Source organism: Centroberyx affinis, unplaced genomic scaffold, assembly GCF_046629955.1.
Source record: "Centroberyx affinis isolate AG114_WGS23_722 - 3 ecotype Tasmania unplaced genomic scaffold, CSIRO-AGI_Caff_v1 ptg002290l_1, whole genome shotgun sequence".
In the NCBI taxonomy this organism is placed as follows: Eukaryota; Metazoa; Chordata; class Actinopteri; order Beryciformes; family Berycidae; genus Centroberyx; species Centroberyx affinis.
The window spans coordinates 11,432-38,395 of NW_027280566.1; the positions used below are offsets into that span (position 1 = coordinate 11,432).

The 26,964-nt window shown below is 44.0% G+C and overlaps 3 protein-coding genes and 1 non-coding gene across 4 annotated transcripts in view; 2 read left to right on the top strand and 2 right to left on the bottom strand.

Annotated features, from left to right (window-relative positions):
- Nucleotides 1-2,522: 2,522 nt before the first annotated feature.
- Nucleotides 2,523-8,628, bottom strand: LOC139655505 (importin subunit alpha-1-like). The gene is made up of 11 exons (XM_071532940.1): nucleotides 8,522-8,628; nucleotides 8,133-8,249; nucleotides 7,864-8,004; nucleotides 7,155-7,243; nucleotides 6,711-6,979; nucleotides 6,460-6,554; nucleotides 5,577-5,840; nucleotides 4,344-4,577; nucleotides 3,813-3,995; nucleotides 3,102-3,251; nucleotides 2,523-2,729 (listed from the first exon to the last, which is right to left on the bottom strand). Exons 2-11 carry the CDS (start codon nucleotides 8,196-8,198, stop codon nucleotides 2,640-2,642), a joined length of 1,581 nt encoding a protein of 526 aa, XP_071389041.1. The 5' UTR covers nucleotides 8,199-8,249; nucleotides 8,522-8,628; the 3' UTR covers nucleotides 2,523-2,639.
- A 316-nt stretch (nucleotides 8,629-8,944) lies between these two features.
- On the top strand, nucleotides 8,945-9,017 carry trnar-ccg (transfer RNA arginine (anticodon CCG)). The gene has a single exon. It is a non-coding gene; the product is annotated as a tRNA-Arg (tRNA).
- Nucleotides 9,018-13,960: 4,943 nt separating this feature from the next.
- On the top strand, nucleotides 13,961-19,103 carry LOC139655510 (UPF0450 protein C17orf58 homolog). Its single transcript, XM_071532947.1, has 5 exons — nucleotides 13,961-14,033; nucleotides 14,922-15,593; nucleotides 16,315-16,401; nucleotides 16,998-17,189; nucleotides 17,764-19,103. Exons 1-5 carry the CDS (start codon nucleotides 13,961-13,963, stop codon nucleotides 17,949-17,951), a joined length of 1,212 nt encoding a protein of 403 aa, XP_071389048.1. The 3' UTR covers nucleotides 17,952-19,103.
- A 3,976-nt stretch (nucleotides 19,104-23,079) lies between these two features.
- Nucleotides 23,080-26,964, bottom strand: part of LOC139655506 (nucleosome-remodeling factor subunit BPTF-like) — a 43,664-nt gene continuing 39,779 nt past the window's right edge. The window contains exons 35-36 of the mRNA XM_071532941.1: nucleotides 26,026-26,212; nucleotides 23,080-23,116 (exon numbers count right to left, since the gene is read on the bottom strand). Of these exons, the coding sequence (XP_071389042.1) occupies nucleotides 23,080-23,116; nucleotides 26,026-26,212 (224 nt within the window). The remainder of the gene's footprint in view (nucleotides 23,117-26,025; nucleotides 26,213-26,964) is intronic.

Here is a 26,964-nt window from a genome sequence, read left to right on the forward strand (position 1 = left end):
CAGCGTGCTATAACGTGAGTTAACTTACATACAGTCAAAAATCAAACACACAAGAGCGATAAAACTCGTTGAAAATTTCGTGAACACACCAGACAAGACATAACGTTACAGTCGTCAGTCTGCAGTAACATCAGCAGATGTTAGCATGGTTAGCCGACTAGCAGGCTACGTGCTAACGTTTCCGAGCCGTGGAGGAGGCAGCGAGGGGGTTTAAATTCTCTTACCTGTCAACCGCAGCTTTACTGGGCCATTTCTCCTAACTCCTTGGTTAGACATTCCCCTTTGTGTTCCAGCTTGATGAAAAATTATAAAAAGTGTCTAACACATGTGTCAGCGTATGACTTTCTCAAAAATAAATCCCCCAAAACAACCCTTCGGCTAGCTACGGGTTAGCTTGTAGTATCACCATTGCAAATCATACTGACTGTGAATGCAAAAGAATGGTGTCACCGTCATATCGCAGGCATAACACTCCCCTCGTGAACTCATATTCCGTAAAAAATGCAAATAACTAAATCCCCGCATGCCGTTCATCCCGTGGGCCACGGGTATTGATAGTCCGACTGTTTAAAAGAGCAAATCAATTGAACGGTTCGCCCTCCATCCGGACAGGCGTCTGTGCAAGGAGCCGTGTTGCTTGCACTGAAGTTGGTCGTAATGATGATGAAGACTGTGCTGCGGGCAGTGTCCAGCTCATACACTACTTCCCGTCTCACCTTTCAACATAAACTACAATTTACCAAAGTGAAACTAAAAATACAAATATTTAATGAAGAATCTGTTGTAAATTAAAATACAATTGTTATCCCCAAATATCCTTTTCACAATATATATTCATCACCGTGGAGGCCTACACAAGATGTCATAAATAGCCTACACATCCTTAACAGTGGCCAACTGTTAAGGGCTAAAATTGTACTTTATTTTGAAGGCAAAGCGGCTTACTTCCGGTATCAATCTGGCTCTCTGGCTGGTTTAACGCAGCTCACTTCCACACACGAGCGAGATGTGAAATTCATACAGCACAGTTAGAATATAGTTAGTTGGGTGGTTGTAATTTACACTCAGAAAACATATATACTGCCTATTTATAGGCTTCTTTCTAAATCCAGAAGGGCTGAATGAGTAAAGGATAGGATCATTTACAAATGAGCATCAAAGCAATGCATTTAACATTGCTTATCCCTTGCAAAAAGAACTTTAGCAGTCCTGCAATACATTTTAGGATACTATACATATCCATATATGTGATATGTAATATCACAGTAAGACATCATACAGTTACTATAGGTCAAAAATAATACCACACACAATCAGATAAAAAAATATCATTAAATAGCATTAAATTATGTCTATTTAAACTCACGACTGTGTGCCATAGACACCCAATAGGTCCCAATAAGAATACTGTGATTTTTCCTTTGGAAAGATATACATTTCCAGTGAGGAATGAGAGCTCAGATTCTGAGATCTCAAATCTCTGGGCTGCTTCCCCTCCAACCTACAACCCACTGGGCCATTATGGCTATATGCCTCGATTATTGCATTATAACAAGCAGTGAACATGTTTTCATTCATAAAGCAGTTTACATGTATACTAAGGATACAAAACAGGGTCCTTAGTAGCATGCAGGGCCCCAACAAGCAAATACAATGGAGCACAGTGTCACCTGGTGGTGACATGGATGCAGTTGCCCCTTCCCCTCCACTACAAATGCCTATAGGCATACTACTGTTAAGTAACTATAAAGGATAAGGCTGGTGTTTTTTAATGCATTGCTTACTGTCAACAAATCCTATGAAAATAACAAAATCAGCAATGATTTTGTTTTGCCAACAAGTCTCGTCCATGTAGCCAGTGCCCAATGCAGCCATGTCCCAGCAGCCATAGAACTCCATTGTATTAAAAAAAAACTATTAAAAACACGTCACAGAGCCATGCTATTGCTCTGGCAGCATATTTCATCATCACGATGCACCGGCCAGCCGACTTTTTCCTCAAACAACTTAATAAGCCGGCTGTAAACATGTTTGCAATCTCAGGAAAGTAGTTCCGTAGCACCGAAAATAGTCCCCGGCGTAATGAAGAATTTGTTCCCATTTGAATTTGATTTGGTAATAACTACAACAGCCTGACTTTTCGTGGTAACAGTTAGCGATTTTTAAAATGTAAACTATGTCTTTGTGAGCTGTATTTAAAGGTTTTTAGCTGACAATTGGAGCCAATGACTTCCGGGTTGACGGCTAAAAACGGAACGTGGGAAGTCAGAAAGTAATGGGAGTAGAGCAAACGCATTGTTGATTTTGTTATTTTCATAGGATTTGTTGACGGTAAGCAATGCATTAAAAAACACCGGCCTTATCCTTTAAGTCGAGGCCCAATGACCCACACAACTAGAAATTGTTAAGAACCATGTTCACCAATAATCGTGCATTTTCCCCCCTGTCTTCATAGCCTGCTCATTGCAGAAACACCCATCATGAAAACGCAATTTCTTAATAAAATTTATTTACAAGTCTTGCATTAAAAACAAGGACATTCTTTCTTTGTACTGTTATGTACAGGAATGAAATAAAAGGATAGCCAAACAAATACAAAAATATGGACATGGTAAGAAAAAAAAAAAAATGTGGACGTGTTAAAAGTTGAAAGTGCTTTGGTTGTCAGGGATGTGGAAAGCATAACCGTCTGTCGTGGCCTCGGGAGCCACAGACTCATCCTCTTCATTCTGAAAGACAAGCGAGAGGGAAGGACAGGAGGAGAGACGCATTAGAGGATTAACCAAGTCTTAGTGCATTTTGGGGATGGTTTCATGGATGTGGATTAAGCAAAATTCTGCAGACTAGGACGATTTCTGTCAGAGGAGACCTATGTCTGGAAACGGGACCTTTGTGCTTTGCCAACTAAGCCGTTTGATAAACCCTGTCAAGAGTAACAGCACAGGCAGAAGTATGCAAAAAGATGATTTTTAATGCTATTTTTTTCAGTCAGTGATTTGATCAGGAGGACAAACCCCCAATAAACAGAAATGCAAAAGCTGTGTCAAAAAATGAAATTCCTTATATCGAAACAATCCCTGGATATTATCAGCAGCGCTCACCTCTCCGGAGAAGTATTTCTCTATGATGTTGAGCGAGGCCTTGTAGACGGCTTCGTTCTCGTGAGACTGCAGCGCTTCGATCTTGTCCAGACCACCGCACTCCTCGATCATTAGACACAGCTTCTCAGTCTCATCGATTTTTTCTGCCGTCTGTAATGAAAGAAAACAAAAAAAAAACTAAGTAAGCCCAGGCTAATGATACTCACACCAGAGACGAAACACGTGACAAACCAATTTCATTTTAAGATCCCTGTGACAATTGTCAAGAACCTATCTGCATCACGCAGAGTGTAAAGTGACCCGGATTAAATTCTGCAAATCATCACGCTGCCTAATCTCAGAAATCCACAACACAAATATCCATTTTCCCCTGGGACTTAAATACATGTCTGCTGGCAGAAGAGATTATGTGGGCACACGTCAAGGCCATTTCCTGTTAAATTTAATCAATTCAAAGTGTAAATTCATGCAGTTATTTCTTAGCCTTAGCCTAGCACTAGTCTTTATGCCCTTGTCAATAGCTGGCCATCTGTAGATGCACCTTAACAATTAGAATTTTAGTTTATTTCCCCTTCACTTGTCAAAACCTATTTTATGGGGATTAAGGACACCCATAAAAGTCTTTTTGCAAAGGTTTTGAGTATCTGATGAAGGAAAATAACCAACTAAAATTCCATGTGTCAAGCTATTCTTCAAGTACTGGCGACTCACCAAGAAAATATTGGCGATGGCGTCCAGGATGACCAAGATGATCTTGCTGTCTTTGGCCGACAGCAGGTTGAGCAGAGGCTCCAGGACGTTGCACTGGACCAGGTAGCTGACTTGCTCTGGCATGCCGCCGCTGGTGTAGTTGGTGACGGCCCACACCGCCTCCCTCTGGGTCTTGTAATCTCCCTGGATAGAGAACATATTTTACATTTTAGGCGTCGTTTGTGAATCATCATAAACGTAACTAGGTTTAGTACTTGCAAAAAGTGAAGGGGAAATAACACTACAAGGGGGGAGAAAATTACAGATGGATCTTGGATGGATTTTATTTGTTTCCTGTTTCGAAGATGGGGAAACTAAGTATCATCAACAGCTGGTAGAAAACCAATATAATCCGAGACTGGAAGCTCCAATCAAAAAAATAAGTCAACCTATTTATTATGGACTTCAAGTTGTCGTTACATCTAGGGAGCCCCCTGCAGCTTCCCGTTAAGACTGGACAGATATATCTCCTGCCCTCTCCCCCTCTCTGACCTGTTGGAGGACCTCCACCAGGATGGGCACCAGGCCCGCGTTGATGACCTCCTGGATCTGGCAGTCCTTGCCGGCGGTGATGTTGGACACGGTCCAGGCCGCCTCCTTCTGGATGTTGGGCTTGTGGTGGCGCAGCAGGGTTGGGAACATGGCCAGGGCGCCGGCGTTGAGCACGCTCTGGGTCTGCTCGTCCGTCCCCGTCACGATGTTGCCCAGCGAGCGCAGGGATGGAGTCTGGGAGGCGAAGGAGAGCCAGTCGGTTATTGTTGGGAGGGTGTGCAGGATTCAGGGACAAGAACATTAAACAGGAGAGAGAAAAGAGTAACATCCGACATCGAACGCCAATGATAGAGGTTACGATCCCTGTGTAATCTTTATATTTTTCTGTTTTAGGCATTTGGCATTTGTTTTAGGCATAAGCAACCAGTAAGGGGTTCATGGGGCAGAGCCATAGTTACACTGTTCCTGTAATTCTAAATTAATCACATGAGAGAGAAGCGGTGGGAAGAGAAATTATAAAAGAGGTGAGGTTGAAGAGGTTGAAGGGATTTTTTTAACTTCAAGATAAGGGCATATTAAGAGGGATTAGAGGTGGAAGATATAGGAGAAGGGATATGCTGGATATGAAGAGATGAGTTTTCAGCCTACAATAGAGGGTATTTCAGCAACGAGCACTATTAGACCTGATGGCACCAGCAATCATTATTTAAAAAGGGGCATTAAGTAATCTGACTTTTCATCGACCTCTATCGCCACCAAGGAATTGCAACAACACTGACAGGTAAATTACAGGCCACTGTAAACTGTGCCAGGGACCTAACTGAAATGATAAAGTCCCATTTTCACAACAGAGATGAGGAGAGATGAGTTAGCTGATTAGAGCAGAGATCAAACAGAAACATCATGTGAAGAGGTGTATCGCAATGTAAAACTATACTGTAATAACAATACTGCTTTTTCATTTACAGTTGAAAATGCATGTAGGTGGGTGGGGAGTTTTTGTTCCAAAACAGTGTGTGGGCTGGGAACTGAGTTTTGAAAGCCAGAAGTCTCACTACCTGGTACAGTAGTGACAAGTCATTGGTATTGATCAACAACCTGTCAAACCCCCGCAAATATGCTATGGTCATTTTGTGCTATGGGACAGTAAAAGTCTTATTTATTGCAACTTCAAATGCCACAAATAAAGGTGAAGCTTCCCAGCTTAACAAACCAAAACGAAGCAGCACGTACCACAATGGAGAGTTCCCCGCAGGCGAGCAGCTGCACCAGGCGGGGCACCAGGCCGGCCTGCACCACCACCTCTATCCTCTCGTTGGGGCCGTCGGTCAGGTAGGACACGGCCCAGCAGGTGTCGGCCAGCACCTCCCGGTCGTCGTGGTGCAGGAGGCGCGCGAGGGCCGGGAGCAGCTGCTGCACGGCCTCCAGAGGAGGCGCCGGGTTCTTGTTGCGGCACAGGTTGGACAGCGTCCAGGTGACGTTGCGCAGATAGCCGGACTGGAACGGCGGGGAAGAGTCGAGTGTCACTTTAGAGCCTCAGAGTATCACAACATGGCCATTGTCAGAGTAACATACTCCTTGCTACTGACAGCTTCAGGCAGATTCACAGCCATTAACCCTCTCTGAACGGCATTAGGAGTACCAGGGGAGGTCTGGTGATTGGTTACTACCTCAGGAATTTTATCACAAACATGAAACCTGTCGGTAATTTTCTCCAGATGAAATTTCCCACTGCATTTTGAATTAATTCTTAATTAAAATAAAGGTAATATGGTTAATAATAGCTGTACTATGGCAACTGTTGTGCATCCCATCCCTAAATTACCACGGTCCCCCAGAAAAGTATTTTACCATCCAGATGACTTACTGAAATTACTGATGTGTATATACATTACCGATGTGTAATAATAACTGACCTCCCCTGGTAATAGTAATGTTGTCTGGAGAGAGCTTTAGTATGTAAGAATTTTGCCAAGATGTTCCATACTCTTGCGCTTTTTGGGTTTACCATAAAATTGCTAGGAAAAATGGCTTCAGACTCAGACAGTGCCATGTGACAGAAAGCGTCGCTGAACCCCAGCAGTGCAGTAATGTTCACATATAGAGGGACACTCACAGGAAACACAGACAGGTCGGGGGCTGTCAGCAGGGCCAGGAGCGGCTGAATGCCACCGTGTTTGATCACTAGGTCTCTGTAGTTGGATCCGTCACCTGGGTTAGGAAAAAGATACTTTGATTCATCTCCTGTCAACACTGTAAACCTGGCACTTCCACAGAATAGGAAAAGCTAGACTGCAATACTTTGTGCACTTCCAGACACACACATACCAAGAGAAGTAAAACAAGCATCTCAAATAGTAACACTACCTGCGATGTTGCCCAGGGCCCAGATGGCCTGCTCGCTGATGTGGGGGTGCGGCGAGGTCACCAGGCTGATGAAGGCCGGGATGGCGCCCCCGTCCACCACGGCGGTGGTCTGCTCCGAGGTGCCCGAGGCGATGTTGGTCAGGGCCCAGGCTGCCTCGAACTGGATAGGGGGGCATTCGGACAGGGCCAGAAAGCCGACAAACTTGGGGATGAGGCCGGCGCCGATGATGCTGTCGATGGGCGGGTGCTTCTCCCTGGAGAGAAGCTTTCTGCACGGGCGGGAATAAAGTGCACAGATGAAGAGAAAGGACGTTTGTAGCGTTAGTAGTAAATGCCAACAAATTACATTTAAATCCACAGTAACAAGATGGAACAAGTAAAACACCACCGTTATCCCTTTCCACTGTGGCGCTCTTGAGTCAAAGAGCTCTTTAATGATCTTACCTGGCGGCCTGTGTGGCCTGCAGCTGATGATCCAGATTCTGGCTATTTATGCCCGCAACAATCTCCTCCACAGACCAGTGGTGAGGAGGCTACAGAAACAGAAAGAGGAGAGGATTAGTTCGCCGCCTACCAGACCAGGATCAGGTTTACTATAGCAGAAAAACTGGGATAGTGCAGTATAGATCTAAGCAGTAATGTAGTCATTGGTGACCAGAAGAATGAAATATACTGCTGACGGTAGGCTGCATATTCTGTGATCCCTCCCTCCTATTATACTCGTATCTGCCTTCTGTCTAAATCAATCATTTTTAAAATGAAGTGCAACAGCCGTCATACTGTTCGAAGCTTAAGTTTGCTCACAATTGATGAACTTTGGCCAGTGCACTCTTGATTAATTCAAAGCTTATGGCTTCAGAAGGGAGTGTCCAAACAGAGCTGGTTGACCGCTTTTCATATCAGCTGTTAATTGATTCCCATCAATTTTATTTTTTCTCTTGGAGTGATGGGGCTTGGCAAGGAGGCTGTCCATATTCATCCGTAACAAACCAAAAGTCAAAGTCATTAACCCACATTTTTAGACAGGGAAAACACACTGAGAACCAGCTTTACTTATTTTACTCTCCCCGAACCTAATCTGGTAATGTGTGCCCACCTTAAAGATTGGAAAGGGCAGGAGAGATGGCCGAGGGCTTATCAGATGTTGGGTTACCTGCGCATTTGGATCCTTCTCTTGCAGAGGAGAGGTCGGCTCGTCCACAAGGCTGTCGACGTTCCTTCTCTTCAGGATCTGCTCATCCTTCTTCGCTTTCCGGAGCTCCACGTTGACCTCCATTCTCCTACGCCTGAGTTCCTGTGGAAGTCGATTTGGGCCCATAAGAAGTTGAGAAGACAACTGGTAGTGGATAGTACGGTTACATAATACATTTGTCTCGTTGTGACTGCAATTTGGCAGGGATCATCCTAACAGTTTGAGCTTACGTTGGCATCTTTCCCCTTGTTTTTGAACTGGGTGAGACGAGCTCCGCTGTCGTTGGCAGCTGACATCTCTGACCGTTGGGCAAAACAATCGATTTCACTGGAGACAGTCGGCACTCGCTGTGGAAACAAAATTATTTAGGAACAAAACGGGCGTCCTACCGACCACTATCGCGGGTTAGCATTTATTAGCATTTGCTACCCGTTAGCTAGCTAGCGAGCTGTGAATTAGCAGCTAACGTTAACTACTTGTCTATAAGCCAAGCCGGTTATCTAACACCATGTGGCCCAGCGAACAGAGAGCCTGTCTATTAAACCTCCCTCAAAACCTGCTGTAAAACATAGATACAAAGACTGTTTACAAATTAAATAAACAAAAAACATTTACTCACATATTCACTGTAATGTTGAGCTTATTCAAATATACACTTAGCCACAGAGCATGTGCTACGCGCTTACCGAGTCCTTATTTTTTTACAATAGCCGTGACGTAACCTACATACCGCCCTGGTTTTTAACACTTGTGATTGGTCAGTCGGAGTAGAAGCGCCTCCCCATTGGCCATGATTAAAAAAACCCCACCATAAACACAAAGCCGTTGTCAAGGACAACGGTTCTCAATATCGCGAGATAATATGGCCACAAACTGTTACTCATTCCTGAAGAAATGCGTGTTTGAGATACCTCTTGTGAAGTTGGTGTGATTTTTTTTTGGTTTTGCAACAAAGTATATGTATAATCTCACATACTTAAAACAGGCCTCCTTGCAGTGATTACCTTTTATAAATCGTGCTATCCATTGTGGGAAACGTGATGACCCAGTGGCCTAATGGATAAGGCATCAGCCTCCGGAGCTGGGGATTGTGGGTTCGAGTCCCATCTGGGTCGTATTTAATTTCTCTTTTATTGAACAGGATGTCGCTTTATACAGATGCGTGGACGATTTAATCAATAATATAATGTGTATCAGCACTCGATTTAAATCAGTGGTGCTCAATCCTAGTCGTCGGGACTGGGTTTTATTCCAGCCATCTAATATCAGCGACTAATCCACCAGATTAATCTAATTATAGCTGGTAGGACAGTAAACCAGCAGTACTCAGAGTGCTGAAAACCACCGATGTAAACGACAAAGACCTCAAATCAGTCAAAAACAATAGAATATAATGTGGAACGGTCTCACCCAAAGTTCTATTTCTCTTTTTTATTCTGCAAATATAGTCCATGGGCCAGACCAGATTTCGGTACCACTCAAGGTGGCAAAATCTAGTTAAAAATTTTGAAAAGGTACATGTCCATAGATGATATTTTGGTATGATAACCATTGCTGAATGGTAGCTTTGTCACAGTAATCAGCTCATGAAGTTAACCACCCCCTACAATAAATTGGGTTGCAGGCACTGATACATATCTTAATTTAGGCTCATTTTCAGGACCTTTAGTCAGGTTTTATGAGAATATGTTTGATATAATTTTAAAGGGTAGCTTCTTAGCTTTCATTCAAGCCCACTTGTGAGTCTGTCTGACAAATAAAGAGGTCACATGGGCTCTTCAAAGTGTCAATGACATTCATTTTTCCACAATTTTCGCCTAAACTATAGTCTTTATTTGAGCACTGTGACATCTAGGAACATCACAGACACAAACATCAAAAACTGGAATACTCACAGGACTGTAAGGATTCAGAAAAGGTATAATCTACCCATACTATCCCATCGTGAGGGGTGATTTTGGGTCTTAAAGTAGAAGAATGACTTCTCGAGGGAAATCTTACGTTCTTGATTGTGAGTAGTATTGTGAATTGTGAATGATTGTATTGTGAACTGGCCATAGCACATAGGCCTTCTATTTAATGACACATACTACTCTTCAGACAATTCCCTAAAGAATTTCAATGTTCAATAATTTACTGCCATTTCACCAAGAGGTTGCTAGGAATTTTTTTTAATGTGCCCAGGACTAGTGATTCTCAACCTTTTTTATATCAAGGACCCCTAATTTAGTCCACATTAGAGCCACGGACCCCCATTTGATGAGATTTTGCCTCTTGGACCCAAAGCTGAGAAGATTTTAATTGCTAGATATGATTTTTTGTCCAGAATTCCATGACTATAATGCAGGTAGAGAGATAACAGTGAAACTATGATCAAAACAGTCATTCTCCTACATTCTATAATTGTGTTAACTTCTTGTAAATTAAATAATGGTGAAGTTTAATTCACAACAATTCATCAGTTTGCTGAGGACCCCCTGGGACCCCCTCAAGGACCCCTGGTGGTCCCCGGACCCCACTCAGAGAACCGAGTACAGATGAACAACCTCACCAGACTGATGGCAAAGAGGGCCGAGGTTGTATATAAAAGCTTTATAGCCTCCACGCTTTATAGCCTCCACTCACAAATAGCGGAGCCACTTTGTTTTGACAGAATGGATGGACAGGATGCTTAGATTGGGTTATGCACTCCAGTTTCGTAGCATCCCACCTCGTTCACAGGAATGAGAGAGTCTGTCATGACCTTGCCAGAGGACGTGGACACCCTGTTCAGGGAAGTCCAGGAACTGTTACAGAAAGACGCTATTCCTGTAGTTCCTCAGCAGGACAGGAAAGTGGTCTGTACTCTGGATCTCCGTTCACTCAACGTGTACATCACACAGAGGACATTCCGAATTCCGAATGTGCACAGCAGACTACCATTGGCTATTCCCTAGTCCCCCGTATCTTTTCCACTTGTGTGGATACAGCACTTCAATCGCTGTGCCGTCAGGAATACGGGTCTCTTTATATCTAGATGACCTAATCCTCATGGCCTGGTCCAAAGAATGGGCCATGTCTCACATGATCCAATTGGTGCAGGACCCTAGGACATTAGGCTTTGCGGTCAACTGGAAGAACAGCGTACCTCAACCGTGCCAGCAGACACTGTTTTTGGGCCTGCAGCTTGACTCGTCCAGCCTGAGAGCTTGTCTGTCAGAACTCAGACAGACAGCTATTGCGGAGTCAGTTCAATGGTGCAGCATGACAGGTTCATGACAGTACTTACTGTAATGCACCTTCTTGGTCTCTTCTCAGCAGCTCACCATTTGGTTCCAATGGTGCTGCACATGAGACGCCTGTAGAGGTGGTTTGCCAGACTGAGTTCGGACCCACGATGGCACAAACAACACCTGGTGACCATACCCCAAATAGCCAGAAGCGACCTGGACTACTGGCTACAAGGCAAGAAAATGCAGGAAATGGTGTGGGGACATTGATCCATTGACAGGGCAGACCTCTGATAAGTTGTTGTCAGTCAAGGTCACGTTGCTGCTTGCTTTGACTTCGGCTAAGAGGGTGTGTGATTTGTGTGCTCTTTTGGTCCACCCCAGCTGTATGCTGATACTTGGATACCTGAGTGGCGCCACAGACTCAGAGAATCCATCCTTGTGCCTAAGAACATTAGGAGTAAATTTAGGTCTCGGATGATTCAGCTGGATGCATTTTATCCCACTTCTCATGAAGGGGAGAGGATGGAGAGGTTGCATTGCTTATGTCCAGTAAATGCATTGGCATGTTATGTGGAATGTGCAGGTGCACACAACAGTTGTTTGTGTGCTATGCACACAGGGTGGCTGGCAAGCCCCTGTGAAAATAGGGGCTGGCCCATTGGCTCTGCGACGGCATTTCTCAGGCGTATGCGTTGGAGGGAGCCTCCCACAGCCACACGTTCTATAAGGAGTGTGGCTGTGGTTGACACCCTGTCCATTTATCAGATTTTATCTGTTGGATGTGTCTGGGTCTCTCAGGGTCAGTGTTCAGGACAAGGAACTGGAACCCAAGACCTGTGAGTGAGAGACCTGTTGTGCTGAAGTCTTAACATACTGGGGCACTGTTGAGACCATCCCCGAGTCGTCCGGCGCTAGGTGACTCAAGTGCTAACACGTAGGAGTGTAGTGTTGGTCCGCCCCCCCTGGCTGACCAAGGTGTTTACAGTCAATTCAGGCTGGTGATACAGTATGTTGTTAACGTGTTGGTGCAGGGAAGGGATTGAAGTCATCAGACTTAGTCCCCTAAGCCAATAGAGCTCTGAATCTTAAAATTGTTTGGGAAATTGTCTGAAGAGTAGTCTGTGGCATTATAAGTAGAAGGCCTGAGGCATGTGCTATGGCCAGTTCACGATACAATGACAGCTCCATCACATTACTCATTTTCAGTGCGCTGAGGTGACTAGATGAGTGGTTGAGCAAATAAAGCCCCGTTAGAGGGCGAAGCCTGTGTGAAATAGAACAGGGTTGTTTAGTGTATGTCTTGTCCAAAGCAGTGGTTCTCCGAGTGGGGTCCGGGGACCACCAGGTGTCCTTGAGGGGGTTCCAAAAAATCATATCTAGCAATTAAAATATTCTCAGCTTTGGGTCCGAGAGACAAAAGGTTGAGAATCACTAGTCCAGAGCACATTAAGACAAATTCCTAGCAACCTCTTGGTGAAATGGCAGTAAATTATTGAACATTGAAATTCTTTAGGGAATTGTCTGAAGAGTAGTATGTGTCATTAAATAGAAGGCCTATGTGCTATGGCCAGTTCACAATACAATCATTCACAATTCACAATACTACTCACAATCAAGAACGTAAGATTTCCCTCGAGAAGTCATTCTTCTACTTTAAGACCCAAAATCACCCCTCACGATGGGATAGTATGGGTAGATTATACCTTTTCTGAATCCTTACAGTCCTGTGAGTATTCCAGTTTTTGATGTTTGTGTCTGTGATGTTCCTAGATGTCACAGTGCTCAAATAAAGACTATAGTTTAGGCGAAAATTGTGGAAAAATGAATGTCATTGACACTTTGAAGAGCCCATGTGACCTCTTTATTTGTCAGACAGACTCACAAGTGGGCTTGAATGAAAGCTAAGAAGCTACCCTTTAAAATTATATCAAACATATTCTCATAAAACCTGACTAAAGGTCCTGAAAATGAGCCTAAATTAAGATATGTATCAGTGCCTGCAACCCAATTTATTGTAGGGGGTGGTTAACTTCATGAGCTGATTACTGTGACAAAGCTACCATTCAGCAATGGTTATCATACCAAAATATCATCTATGGACATGTACCTTTTCAAAATTTTTAACTAGATTTTGCCACCTTGAGTGGTACCGACAAGTGAAATTTTGGGCTTTGGCCCATGGACTAGAGAGAGCAGTTAACGAGTGTATCTTTGTGTCTGCGGAAGATGAATTGGATTTAGAACACAAAATATATCAGAATGCGCCGTGCCCCAGCATCATGTAGGCTACTTCTTCAGTCCTGAAGAGGGCAGTAATATATCAGGGCATGCAGGAGGACTCGAGTCTGAATGAAAAGGTGAAGACCACAGCAGCAAAAGCTATTGATTTGTTATTGCATGCCACAACTGCTTGGGTTGAGATTTATGACTAACAGAACCATGTTGTGTCCCAGCATGGTTTGCTGAATATCTCTGTTTTCCATTCAAGGTGTTTATGTCTGGTCTTCCCTTTTATTGTTGCTTAATTTCAAGGGTTTATCAGCTGGTCTTCAGCTTTTAAACAAACCAGTGTTATTTATATCCACACAGCAGACAATACCTATATAGAGCCATATTTTCCCTCTCATAGGCTATAATAAAGCACAAAGGGGTCTTCTTTGCAATCCATTTATGAATGAAAAGTGTGTCTGATGTCATGCCCAAGTGTTTATTTCTGCGTTTGGGACGTCCCGCCTACCTTTCCATCCCATCCCCTCTCATTCCTATAAGCCGGGCCCATATAAAAACTCCCAGGAATCCCGACACTGTAGCAGACCTCAAAGTGTGTCCCAACAGAACCAGTCGGGATGACAGGGATTACTATGCTCCTCTTGTTTCTCGTGTTTCCTCTTTCCAAGACAGAGGAGCATGTTGTTAATGGTGAGTGTAAACCGTTTTATCTGCTGGGATTCTTTTGCTCTCATTCAGAAAACGTGAGGATTTGTAGTGACAGACAGATTATTTTTTAATTTGTTGGGAAAAACAGGTGCACAAATATATATTTTTCCTATATCTATTTACAAAACATTTTATTCACACTAACTAAAAGCTTTACACTTTTGATGAGTTCTATGAATGATGCAAGTAGCAATTTCCTTACTGCATTCCCCACTGTTGTAGTTTATTATTAGATTATTTTTTTCTTTAGCTTTGTGCTCAATATTGTGGAATCTGTAACTTTGAAGGTCACTGATTACCATTAAATCTCTGTTTCCTGTTACAAATAACTCTGAAAATCCTGAAAATGAGATAGACTCTTAGATCAAGAGCATTTTGTTTGCTCTATTCCCCATTGGAAAGATTACAGGTCAAAGCAATTATTCCTAATGATTTGGATTAAAAAAGATGATTAATAGTTGACACTGTCTTACTATTGATGGACTGAGGACTTTAATAGGCTATCTCGGGTCTTTGTTAAGTTTCAAAAGTATAGTGACTCTAGATCCTAATCAGGTTTCACTTTTTCAACCCAAGTTAAAGCCATATTGCACTAAGTTCTCATCTGGAGATAAAATTTAGTGGAACCATAGATAAATCTCCATGTCCATGCATAAAAACAAAATAAAAACTACTGGTCATGGTAGTTCCAAGACATTAATTAAGCTAAAACTAATTTCCTAAGAAATTAGAAAGAAATGCAGAAAGTTTCTCAGAAGATACACAAAGAATTCACAGACTGATGAATCCATGTGATGCAGTAAGACCATTAGTAGGCCTATTGCATCATGTCACATGCATGAAATGTCTAATGGGAGTGCGTGTTTCCAGAGCTGTACACCCTGATAGAGAAGGGCCAGGGCGGCTTTTCGGACCCGGCTCCCGGCAACCAGAGCCGGCTGGGGGCGAAGGAGCCCTCGCTGCCCATCAACGAGCTCCTGGAGAAGAACAGCAGGACCGGGGACACCAAATACTCCCTCCACCCGCTACCCTCCGGTGTCTGGCCGAAGCACGGCGACCTGGGCCCCGTTCCTCGCCACCACGGTCCCCACAACAAGAGCAAGAAGGGCCCCAAGAGCGACCGTCTGACGGAGCACAACAGCGAGAAAACCAGAGGAGAGGCCGCCGGTCTGCTGCCCAAAACCCCGCTGACAGGAGCCGCAGCAGCCGCCGCCGCCGCCGGCAACCGCACCGCGCCGAAACTCACACCGGACCAGCACTCGAACGTCGCCCCCCCGCAGCAGGGCGAGCCGGAGGGCCACCCCAACTCCCGGCCCAGGGGTCAACCCCACCAGCCCGCCGCCCAGCCGCACTCACCGCCACACCCCGCCCCGCGCAGGGAGCCCCCTAACCGGCGGCTGGACCCGGAGGAGAACCGCCCGGGGAAGGCCAGTCTCTACCAGTCAGGTGTCGGGGGTGCGAACCGAAACAACAGCCGCCCGTCGGTGCTCTTCAACCGGCGCTCCTCCAGCCTCCTGTACCAGTTTGACATCCTGAAGAGAGGTAGGGGAGGATTTGATTTATGCTCTCACACACACATGCTCACACACACACACACACACACACACACACACACACACACACACACACACACACACACACACACACACACACGTCTGTGAACGTCTGTGAACACGTCTGTTTGTCTGTGAAGTTAAATGAGTCTGGACTACATGAGTGGCAAGCTGGAGGCCCTATAATAAAAGTGGCTGGCATTAAAGATGAGTTAACTTTAGCTAAACTGCAATTAACACAACCAAAGTTGTATCTGTCCTTGTAAAAATTCATCAAAAAATATATTTACAGACAGTTCACGGAGTTCACACTCTATGTGGGGGAGCTCAGTGACAGTGACAGATTTCTGGTAGTTAGTTGACGTCTCCTGCCACTAATTACCGCTTCTTCCCTCAAGTCTGGCTCTGAATGTGTCTCTTTGTGTCTTGGGAGCCAGAGGTTATAATGATAGAAATGCAAAAACAAGTGAGATCAGTTTTGATACTATAATTAAGTCAGAAAATGTAACACGGATGTGATCCCATCCCATCTCATCCCACCCCCCGTCCCCGGTCCCATGCTGAGCAATGCGACGCCTGGGTTTTGTAATGACAACCTTGTCCTTGCTAATGACACTGGAATGGGAGTCTGGCTCCATGCTGGCATGGCACAGTCACTTTGTCTTTTCTTCTCATCCCTCCATCCTGTCCTCTGCTCGTCTTCTCCTCAGAGTCTGACTTCACGCATGATGCCTTCTGTATGAGTGAGTGCAGGAAGGAGAAGGAGGAGAGAGAGTATTACTGCTACAGTGAATTTGGTAGGTATCCTATGATGGACGAAGCTAGATTGATGATGTGGCCATTCCTCTTCAGCCTGTAGTATTTGCTGGGGAAATGCAAGTGAATGAATGGGGAAAATCAATCAATTTAGGCCATAATGATTTGGTAATTTAATGATTTTCTGTATTTTTTCATGGTGTTATTGGGTAAAGTTCCATATAGCTCCATCCATCAAATAATTAACAATCCATAACTGCTGTATGGCACCAACCATCCAAACACTGTCAACCCATCACTGGCTTTGTTTAGATGATTTATTGATTAAAAGAATGACAGTATATGACAGGTAAACATGAATTTTGCATATAATTTTGAGGCTATGAAAGTTTGTTTACATTTATGATGTTAGGAAACACTGGAACAACAGAGTCTTGTATTTTGAGTTATGATGGGTTAAGAAAATTCGAAAAAATTAGATTTCATTCACAAGTTAAACTCCTAAATACCTAGTACCCAGAATTTAAATGATTACATAACTTCTACCCTGTATCTTTTAACCCATGGGCATGATGGTATACATTTCCTCAATTTTGATGCATGAAGATGTTTTTCATGTCTCCCCTATCTGAAACAGCCGTCAATGGGATCGTTCATGACATCGATGTGGTGCGTAAAGGAATACGCCTCATCACGCTGATGGTGAGCAGCGATGGCTTCTACAAGATGAGTCGTCTCTACGTGACCCCAGACAGCTTCTTCTTCAAAGTTCGCCTTCTGGTCCTGGACACCTACAAGTGCAGCAAGCCCTGCCCAGATCTCAAACTTGGTAAGAGTAACAAAGTCGTCCTGAAGCCTTGTAAGCCTAAATATCGACTTTAGTTTTAGGGTTGCCGGTTCAAACCCGGAATCTAGACGGGCTGAGAAATTCTGCTTGTCGGAGGTGGAGGAGTCAGACTCTCCCCTCCCTCAACAGCCACTGTCAAAGTGCTGCTGGTTTTGTCACTGTTGGGGAAAAATCTTGTATGTGCAGAATGTTGACTTCTCAGAAACTAGGAAAAACTGCCTTGTTATCAGCTTGACCACCATGAAATTTTGAGTTTATCCAGTGGGATTTTGAAAGGGTTTCATGAGCCCAAATATCATAGAATGTTCTCCAAGATCATCTTCAAGATCAAAATCATATGCTATGGTACATGATTGTGGAGTTTTATACATTACTAATATCCTATTAGTAATGTAGGATCCATGTGTGGGATGAGAATTGTGTGTTTTCCTGAGATCATCAAAAACGGCCACTGAGAATTTTGCGAACTTGTGAGAAATGTTCTTTTTGTGGACCATGGGTTTGTTTCCACTCACCTCAAATGAAACACACCATCTCCCCCCTGTTTGTTCCCAAGGGAGCAGATACATCGTAATGGGTCAGATCTACCACCGGAGGCGCCACCTTCCCAACGACCTCCTGACCCTGCTGGGGGGTAAACTGAAGCCCGGGGACGGCCTTCTGCGAAGCAACAACTACGTCAAGAGGTTCAACAAGCGGAGGCACCAGAAAGCCCTGGAGGCCACCCGCTCCAGGTGCAGGTGAACGCAAAACAAGACTATCGCCCCCCCCCCGCTGCAGGGGAAGAGACATTGCAGCCGCTCCCCCGAAACTGACCTATAACTATTCCTTCAGCGTCGCAGGAGAAAGAGGAGATTTTGAAGAAGGCGAGGATTTATTTTCATATGGACTGCTACGATGTATCATAATCCAGGTTGATCTTTTTTTTTTTTTAACTCATTTGTACAGTTCCTGAAGTACTGGCTTGTGCTCTCTTTGATAGAAAACACAAGCATGAGTTTGCATGAAATGTTTTTTCCATGTTTTTTGTTTGAGGTATCAAGCAAGGGTGTCCACTTCACCCAATATAGTTTTCTCTAAATGGCTGAATTTAACAACTCCAGTTAAAACTCTTTAAGCAAGTTGTCTCCTCACCTAAAATTAGCATGATTATGGGCATTCATTCATGTCTGGTACATGAAATCACTCAATTACAGTAGCACAGGTGTCACATTGGCTTCTCTCTTTGGCTTAACTGAAGCAAACTCCTCTGACATTTAGCATGAAGTGAGTTCAATCGTTCAACAGAGTAATTCAGGTGAAGGAATCTTTTTGACGCTCTTACGAAGTTGCGTTATTTTTCAGCAGCTTGTTTCAGCAAGCAAAGAGGCATTTTTCTCACATTTATTCAAGCGTGTGAATCAAGCCTGTATTTGTCCTGAGCAAGAAATACTGCCAGGTCCAGCCTCTTTAGTCACGGTATGACCCAAACACACACACACACACACACTCAAAGGAAAGATTATCTGTTTAATGTTGTTTTCCTAGCTGTCAATTTCCCTCCTTTGGAACGTCTCTGGGTATTGTGGGTAAATTGAATACCAAATCCAAAACTACATTTTTTGATAATCTGTGTTAAATGAATTTAACACATTATGATATAGTGCAACTTATTTTCTGTGAAAAATTTCCATGTGCCGTTGACTGTGAAATGGTCACACAAATTGATTTCCTTGGCACAGATCCAACATGTTGAAGCTTCTTGACACCTTCGATCGCTCTATGAGGCTTCTAAAACGATATGAACGCGAAACGTCGTATGGCACTGATTAGTATTGTTTTTCGACACCCAGCCCTGTGCATGACATGTCACTGTGGTTGTTATTGGGAAACAGGAAATGCACTATTATTGTTACAAGGGCCAAGGGGAGGGAATGAAGGGCCTGGAAAAGCAGCAACAAACCCCAGTGGAGGAGGAGGAGGAGGAGGAGCAGGAGGGAGGGGGCAAATGGGAGAGAGCACAGGACCTTTGCTTGTCATGAGAGCGGCTTATTTTCCTAACTTTAATTATGTGTCCACGATGAAATGTCTGCCTGAGCGGACTGGGACATCAAAAGGGGGCCTGGCTGAATGAAGGAGGGGGGTGGGGTGGGGTGTTTTTGTAGGGAGCAAGCCATAAATCTAATCGCAGGAATCTGATCCTCTCCGCACCTGGACACATGACTCGGAAAAGTGCCTCCATCGCAGCTCCTCCTTGGAGTGGCGATGCCAGCACTGGCTCTTGTTTGCTTGCTTACACACACACACACATACAACACATACCCCTCTGGGCGGGCCAAAGCTCAAAGGAGGTATTTAAGCATTTAGGCAGGATCAAAGAAAGTGGGAGGCAGGGGGGCAAGGTGAAAGAGGGGGGAAATATATATAAAAAAAAAAAGCAAGAGGGTTATGTAAAATGACACAGGGAGGGAATTGAGGGAGAAGGGGTGGGGTGTGTGTGGGGTCTGTCTTCCCTCCATTCCTAATGGGACATCATTTTTAATCACAGAACCCCCCCTGGCTTGATGTTTTATCCTGAGCTCATGCTTGTACAAAAGGGAAAAGATTTGCACTGAACGCTTACGTTGCTTTCTTATACATTAACCCAATAAAGATGTGTATTTGTTTTGTACTCAACGGCTTTATGTGTCATTTGTCTTTTTGATGATTTTGAAGCATTCCTGCCTGTTGCACACGATCTCTAAATCACATACATCTGAAATATTGATCCGCATTATCATTGCTGGTGATAGAGAGGAAAGTCCAAAGTAAGACGGCCTAATTGGGGTTTTAACAACCATGGGAGAGGAATTACTTGGGAAGTGGGATGTTGAGGCCGGTTGGTCGGCGGGTTCCCAGGCTGGAGGAAGCCTCTATCTGGGATCAGCGCTGGAGGGAACAGATGCAGGCGGGCAGGAAACAGGAGCCTGCTCCCATCTCGGCTACCATCGCAGCGGGAGGACATTCCTCGTCGGAGAGAGCGAGAGAGAGAGAGAGAGAGAGAGAGAGAGGATGTGAAGGGGAGAGAGGGAGGTGGGAATATCTCCAAGTTGCTTCCTGTGTGACAGCCGCTAAGCCACAATGGGGGGGGGGGGGGGGGGGGGGATGAGGATGGTGGATAGAAACCAATTTGGGATTGTGGTCATCATTTAGTGTCCATGCAAGCTTCTGGATTCATTTAGCGGTTTGAGAGTAGAGAGTAGAGAAGAAAGAGAGAGAGAGAGAGGGGGTGTGAGAGAAGGGTCAAAGGTCAACCTTAGAGGTAGCTCTTGTGTGTCCTGCTGGTAATTTGAACACAAGAAGAGTGTGTATGAGTGTGTCGGGGTCATGACCTCACTTTCCCCTGAAAGCCCCACACACACACACACAATGGATAGGACCCAAGCACTGAACACAAGTTGTTCAAATGGGGGATGAGGTCGACTGAGCGAGATAAAGTTTGTTTTCACTGGACAAGACAATAAAAGACAACACTTTAGAAAACTGGTGTCAAAAACATTACTTTATTATCTAGGATGAAATGTCCTATCAAGTACAAAAGAGAATCTCTTCGGAGTCGCCGCAGTCTGTTAAAAACATAGAGAGTACTTTTATCCCCGGGTTACGTTTCTTCAACATTACTCAAAAAAACATGAGAATTTTTCATCGATATGAATAAATAATACAAGAAACGCAATGCCGATATAGAAGGTATGCAGAACTGGTTGGTTTCTTACAAATAAAAAAAAAAAAAAAAGACTCTTTACAAGAGTTAACCGAGTCACTCGTGACCCCGTTCGAAACCGTTATGCACACAATATGCAGCACTTTTAATATAAAGGGCAATCTCACCTAAATGTGGCGTTCACTTCAATTAAGAGAGAAAAAAAATAGACAGTTAAAATATACAGGCGGGCTTAGTTGCTGGTTCAAAGAGAGAAAAATAAAAGTTTCTACTGCTCTAAAAATCTCTCAGCTCTTCATATATGGACAGCCATAATATACAATAGAGGTTACAAATAGTGGACGAAGCGCACAACATCATCAGATTATAAAGTGTGTGTGTGTGTGTGGGGTGTGGGGGGGGCAGGAAAGTGAAGGGGGGCAAAAAGATGACAGGACGCCACACAATCTCTCGACCCGGCTCACCCTCAAAAATAAAAACAACCGGACGAGTGAACCTGGAACGTTTTTACTTCTAATTTTGTTTTAATTCAATTCTCAACAGATCTACTTAAGACGCATGCACACAAAACTATAAATGCTTCTCATAATTGCTTCCTTCCTCAGAAGAAAACAGCAATGGTACGATAATCACGGGGATTAGAAAAATGCTCCCAAATACGCTAAAAATGCCGCTATAAAATTTTCATACAAACCCCGTGGTATAAAGATTTCCCCCCACGACCCCCCCCCCCCCGCTCAAAAGTTTAGTCCCAGACGCGCGAACCGCAGACCGCAACATAACTGAGCCCGACGCTGAGTGGAAGAAAAAAAACAAAAAAACGCCATTATCCAATTACCGAACCATGCTTTGAGGGCGAGTTCTTTGTTTCGAGTCGAGAGATAGATGCGAGCCAACCTGTCAGCTTCGATGGGGGGGGGGGGGGGGGGTCGACATATAGACAGGAGAGAGACTTGGAGTTGTGACAGGACAGTGTGTGTGTATAGGAGGGGGGGGTTCTACTTGCCCTTGACCCCCCCCCCCACCCCCTCCGAGCTGGTTAACATTCTTTACTTGCGTTTTCAGATGAGCGTCCAATGTGAAAAGGTCAGTTAAAAAAAAAAAAAAGAAAAAAAAAGGGGGGTGCTGGCGGATGTTTCCCCCTCTGGAAATGTACAGTAAGGTTAATGCGGACAAAACGAAGACCCTTGAGTTATATCCCGTACAGGGTGACGGCGATACGACACGAAAATATTCAGCTCTCGGGTTTTCAGAAAAATAGTGCAGCTTTAATTACAAATGGAGCGGTTTTTTTTTTCCAGCTGTGAAGTGTTAACACTGACCGACATTCAGTGTGGAGATGCCACCAGGTGGGTTTCGTAGGCCTGGTTCATGCTTCTGGCGTGCCCAAGAAGTCTAGTAGGCCTACTTTAGTGGCGCTGTAGGAAAACTCAGCTCTTCACATCCCAACAAGAGAAAATAACACCCTGGAATTGAGCAGTAGTTCCCATCCGCCTTGTTTCACATTTCAGGTGTCGCACAACTCCAGTGTCCAGTCCTTTTGGCTGCGATGACGTCATTTGGACCATTTGCACGTGAAGCATGAACCAGGCTTACTGGGGTGTGTGTGTGTGTGTGTGAGATGAAAAACCTGCATTCTGGGAACTTCCGAGATGTGGAAGAGGAGACAGTGTGAAAGCGACAGTGTGAAATGAAAGTTGCACCTCAGGGTGGGAAGAGCAGAGCTGACACTTTGCCATACAGGACACACAGAAGTAGTGATCAGCTACAGAATGAACACAACTCTTCAAGAGTCTACTGCTGCCTTTGAACTGCCATGGAACACCCGAGCAGCCAGCTCATCAACTTCACAAAGTGCCGTCGTCTTCCCCGCTCGTCCGATGGAAGGGTTGCATTGGTTGGGAGTCCGTGGCTGCCGTGCCCCCCCCCCCCCCCCCGATCCGCAGGTGGGACGTCCCGCTGACACTTTGGATAAAAAGGGGTCTTTTTCGATTCAGTTCTGTCCCGTTAGCGCTGCAGCGGAGGTGGCGGAGGGCGGGCACTTGTCCGAGGCGGCGCTCTCCTCCACTCCGGAGAGGGCCGTTTGTGTGTTCAGGTTGGGACGCAGCCCGACTCGGACCAGCGGGCTTAACGATTCAGAGGAAACCACACGGGACGCCTTTCTGACACTTAGTTTTTTTTAGAAGGGACCTAAGAAGCTGCTGATTGTAGTTTGTTGTTATGAGACCTACAGAGAGGAGGAAGAAACAGTGGGATAACTTGGTTGTTGTTTCTTTTTTTTTTTTTTTTTATTAAAAGCTTGACAGTATGACAAAAATATGCACTAGGGGAGGAGGAATACAAAAAACAAAAACAAAACAAACAAAAAAAAAAAGAAAAAGAAAAGAAAAACATGTATTGGATGCCAGTGGGGTCAGACATTTTGAACATAGACCGAGCAGCCATGTTGGTGAAATGTTAGCTAAGTGTTGTGTGATGTCAGCCCAACAGTGTATATACAAATAGACTTCATAAAACAGGGGACTGCCAAGCTCGCCACATTTAGAACAAGTAAGCTAAACTAGATTTTTCTCTGACCTATCTTTACAAGTCCTACCATTATTTCCTTTAGAACATAAAAATAGTCCTTCACAAAAGGATATAATATGCACATAAAATAACATTATACATGGGTACAGCCGATAAAAAGAAACTAATGAATGTTGCAAGCTTTTTTTTTAAAAATTCTCGGCTAAGAAACGAGGTAAAAATGTTCCATTTCAGCATGTTATGATGAATACAATAAACTTGTTCTGTCAAATGAAAAGATAAGTTATCTGTGTGTGTGCAGAATTAAGTCACAATCAAAATCAATAGCTTGTTTTTTTTCAATATTGAATCTCAATGACGAGGATAACAAAACTTGATATTCTGCCTTACATCTGACTCAAACATAAACAAAATATCAGTCATCTGTTATGCAAGAACTGTAAGAAAATACAACTTTCCCTTCAATGCTTTGTGTTACCAACATGGCTGCCATTATTAGACAGTAGAAATGTGTTTTTTTTTCCTTTCTTTGAAGTTCCTTTCCTTCTAAAATACAAAAGGATCACACCTACAGTGTGGCTTAATATATGCACTTTCTTACAAAGGGTTTTTTTGAATGCTGTTTTAAAGAAATAAAAACAGCAAAAGTCCGGGATAAGCTCCAATAAGCTAATTGTTTTTTGTTTGTTTTTAAGAGTGACCCCGGCACCCAGGAGTTTTGACATCACAATCTGCAAGAGAGGGAGAGAGAGAGAGAGAATGGATGGTATAAATACATGCGGGTGAAGCACATCACCATATTAGGCACATAAAGCTGGACGCAAACTACAAGACTTACTGAACGAATGAAGCACCAATGCTGCCATCCCAATTAAAATCCAGGTCTTCAGTAAGTTAACAAATAAGATTCAAGTAAATCACCAACAAATCTATATAAATTACAAAAGGTATATAAACATCTAAATTAAGCTTGGTGCTGGTTAAGTGGAGCTCAGTGTGGTCAAAATCTTGTAGTGTGCATCCACCCTAAAGAAACGGATCGCGCAGAGAAGGCGATGCGATGAGAGGCATGGCTTCCAGGCACGACCAAGCACATAAAAGGCAGCTAGTGGAGTCGTTAAGGCTTAGCCATTGGGAAATGTGCAGAAAGAGCTGCTGCCCTCACAGCAGACCACAGGCAGGTCTGAGCGACAGCAACAGCGGCAATAGCACAAAGGCAACAAAGACCTGGGCAGAAATGTTGCTTCAAACAGGTTTCTAAATATTTGAACTGAGGTGCACTTCAATGAATTAATCATGCATCCCAGTTGTCTCCCCAGTGGAAGATTAAAATCGTGTGCTCCCCACGTCGAGTCAAATATTTGAAACGTTCAGCAACTATTTTACTCAGGTCTGAACATTAGGAACAACTCCACTAGAAACATCAACAATGCAACTTCTGAAGCTTGAATTGTGTGCAAAATAAAAGAAAACGCCAAGATGGAACTGTGGAGGACCAAGGCTGTGACTCAAAGCTGGTACTGCTTGCAGCATACAGCTAATGTATGCAGATCCACTGTATACATTTTAGTACCTGCAACACATTTAGGCTTTATACAAACAAAACATGACAGTTTCAACACACCAAACTTCATATGCACTTGAGTACAAATACAGATGTACAGTACATCTGGTTTCCTTTTTTCATCAGTCAGTGTCACACATAATCGCAATTTTTAAAGGCAATTTTAACTATCATTTTGCATCTTTATTAAATAGTGTTCACTTAATAAGTATTCAATAAACATGGAAGCGTAACATCTTTGCATTTTAAGCATACTTTTTCCAGAGACATTTTTGCATACTCAACCAGATTTAAAAACAGTGTATTGAATAAGCCTGCTGGTTGTAGGAGCCTTTAGTCATGACCCAAAAGAACAGTAGATGATTTCTAAGTTCAGAGGAAACAAAGATGGTGACCCTGGACATCAAAGAGAGGGAGAAGTCATTGCCATAATAGGAACCTGACAGTGAGTTACAAATAATTTTTTTTTTTAATTATATGGTGATACTTTATTGATCCCTGTAGGGTAATTCTCTTTTCTTTTGCCCTCCTCCACAGGGAGGTCAGAGGTCAGGCTCTGGAGCTGGTAGGGATTCAGTGTCTTGCTCAAGGACACTTAAGCAGGGTGGATGCTTGCCGACATTAGGGCTTAAACCTACTCTAGTCACTACACCTTCCTGCTGCCATTTTGTGTCTGGACTAGTCAAGAATTGTCCTCATCAACCAAAATTTGAATGGGGACGAGTGGAGATCATATGGAGAAGATGGTAGCCAAATACCACTGCTGGGCTGGTACCTAAAATCCTAAAAGAATGCCACTAAGAATATGTTTGTGCAGCACAATAACAATACTGTAGGGCGCTTTAGATAACTGCATCCACCTAAATAATATGTGGAAGCAATCCATAGTGGGCTCCTGTTATGTCAACAACTCCTCCTCTCCTTTTCCTCCTTGATGCTGACCAGGACGAGAGCAGGAGGTGACATCATCATCATCATCATCATCATCATCATCATCGTCATCATCGTCATCGTCATCGTCATCATCATCATCATCCTCTTACCTGCTGGCTTTGAAGCCTTTGAGTTTCTGGACAAAGAAGTTCTCCAGGACCTCGGCACACTGGTAGAAGGGCGAGTCGCTGGGGTTGTAGTAGCGGCAGTTGTCGAAGATTTTGGTCATGTCTGCTACAAACTCTGTCAGCTTGACGTACTCGCGCTTCTGCAACCTCTCCTCCATGGTGGAAAGGTCTGAGAGAAGTGGATAAAAAAAACGAACAAAGTGAACAATTGATTGAATGTATTCTATAGCTGAAAGAGCTACATCTCCAACTGTCTGCTCTTGCCAAAGACAAATATCACATACATAATGAAACAGGAAGTAAGAGATAAATCTCTGGCCTTTCTCAGCGACTTTGCTCCAAAAATCTGCATACTTTCTTCAAAGTAATTGCAGCTTATGTGGCATGTGCTTGATAGACATTCAAATATGCTTCCTGGGAGCGCAGTTCATCACTTTATATGTGACAGCAAAAATCCAAAGCCTCTGCCAGCTTTAACCCCAATCTGCTCGGCCTTCCAGATCAGTTACTGAGCTCTGACCCATTTTGTCATTCCTGAGGAGAACGTCATTATCTTGAGTGTCGTTCCTGAGAACAAAATCCACACAAAAATTAATGGAGCCTTTGAGAGCCCACTGAATACCAGTCCTTCTAAGTCCAGGTCTGCCTTGAAAAGGAGCTTTCAGTGGTACTAACCTAGTTAAATCAAGTTAGAAACAGAAAAAAACAAGATTGAGTTAGCGAGGAAGCTAGCTGGCAACAGCCAGGGCCTTCATATAATCTCCTGCTGCCGGTGGTTTGGTCCACGCTGCTCCCCGGGGCTCCGTTTTAAACAAACATATCCGACTCTTAACCTCCCTCACCCCCACCCAGCCGGCCAGGGGCTTACAAACCTCACGGCCAATATCAAAGACCTCCTTCTTCTCTGTCATCAGATTTCAT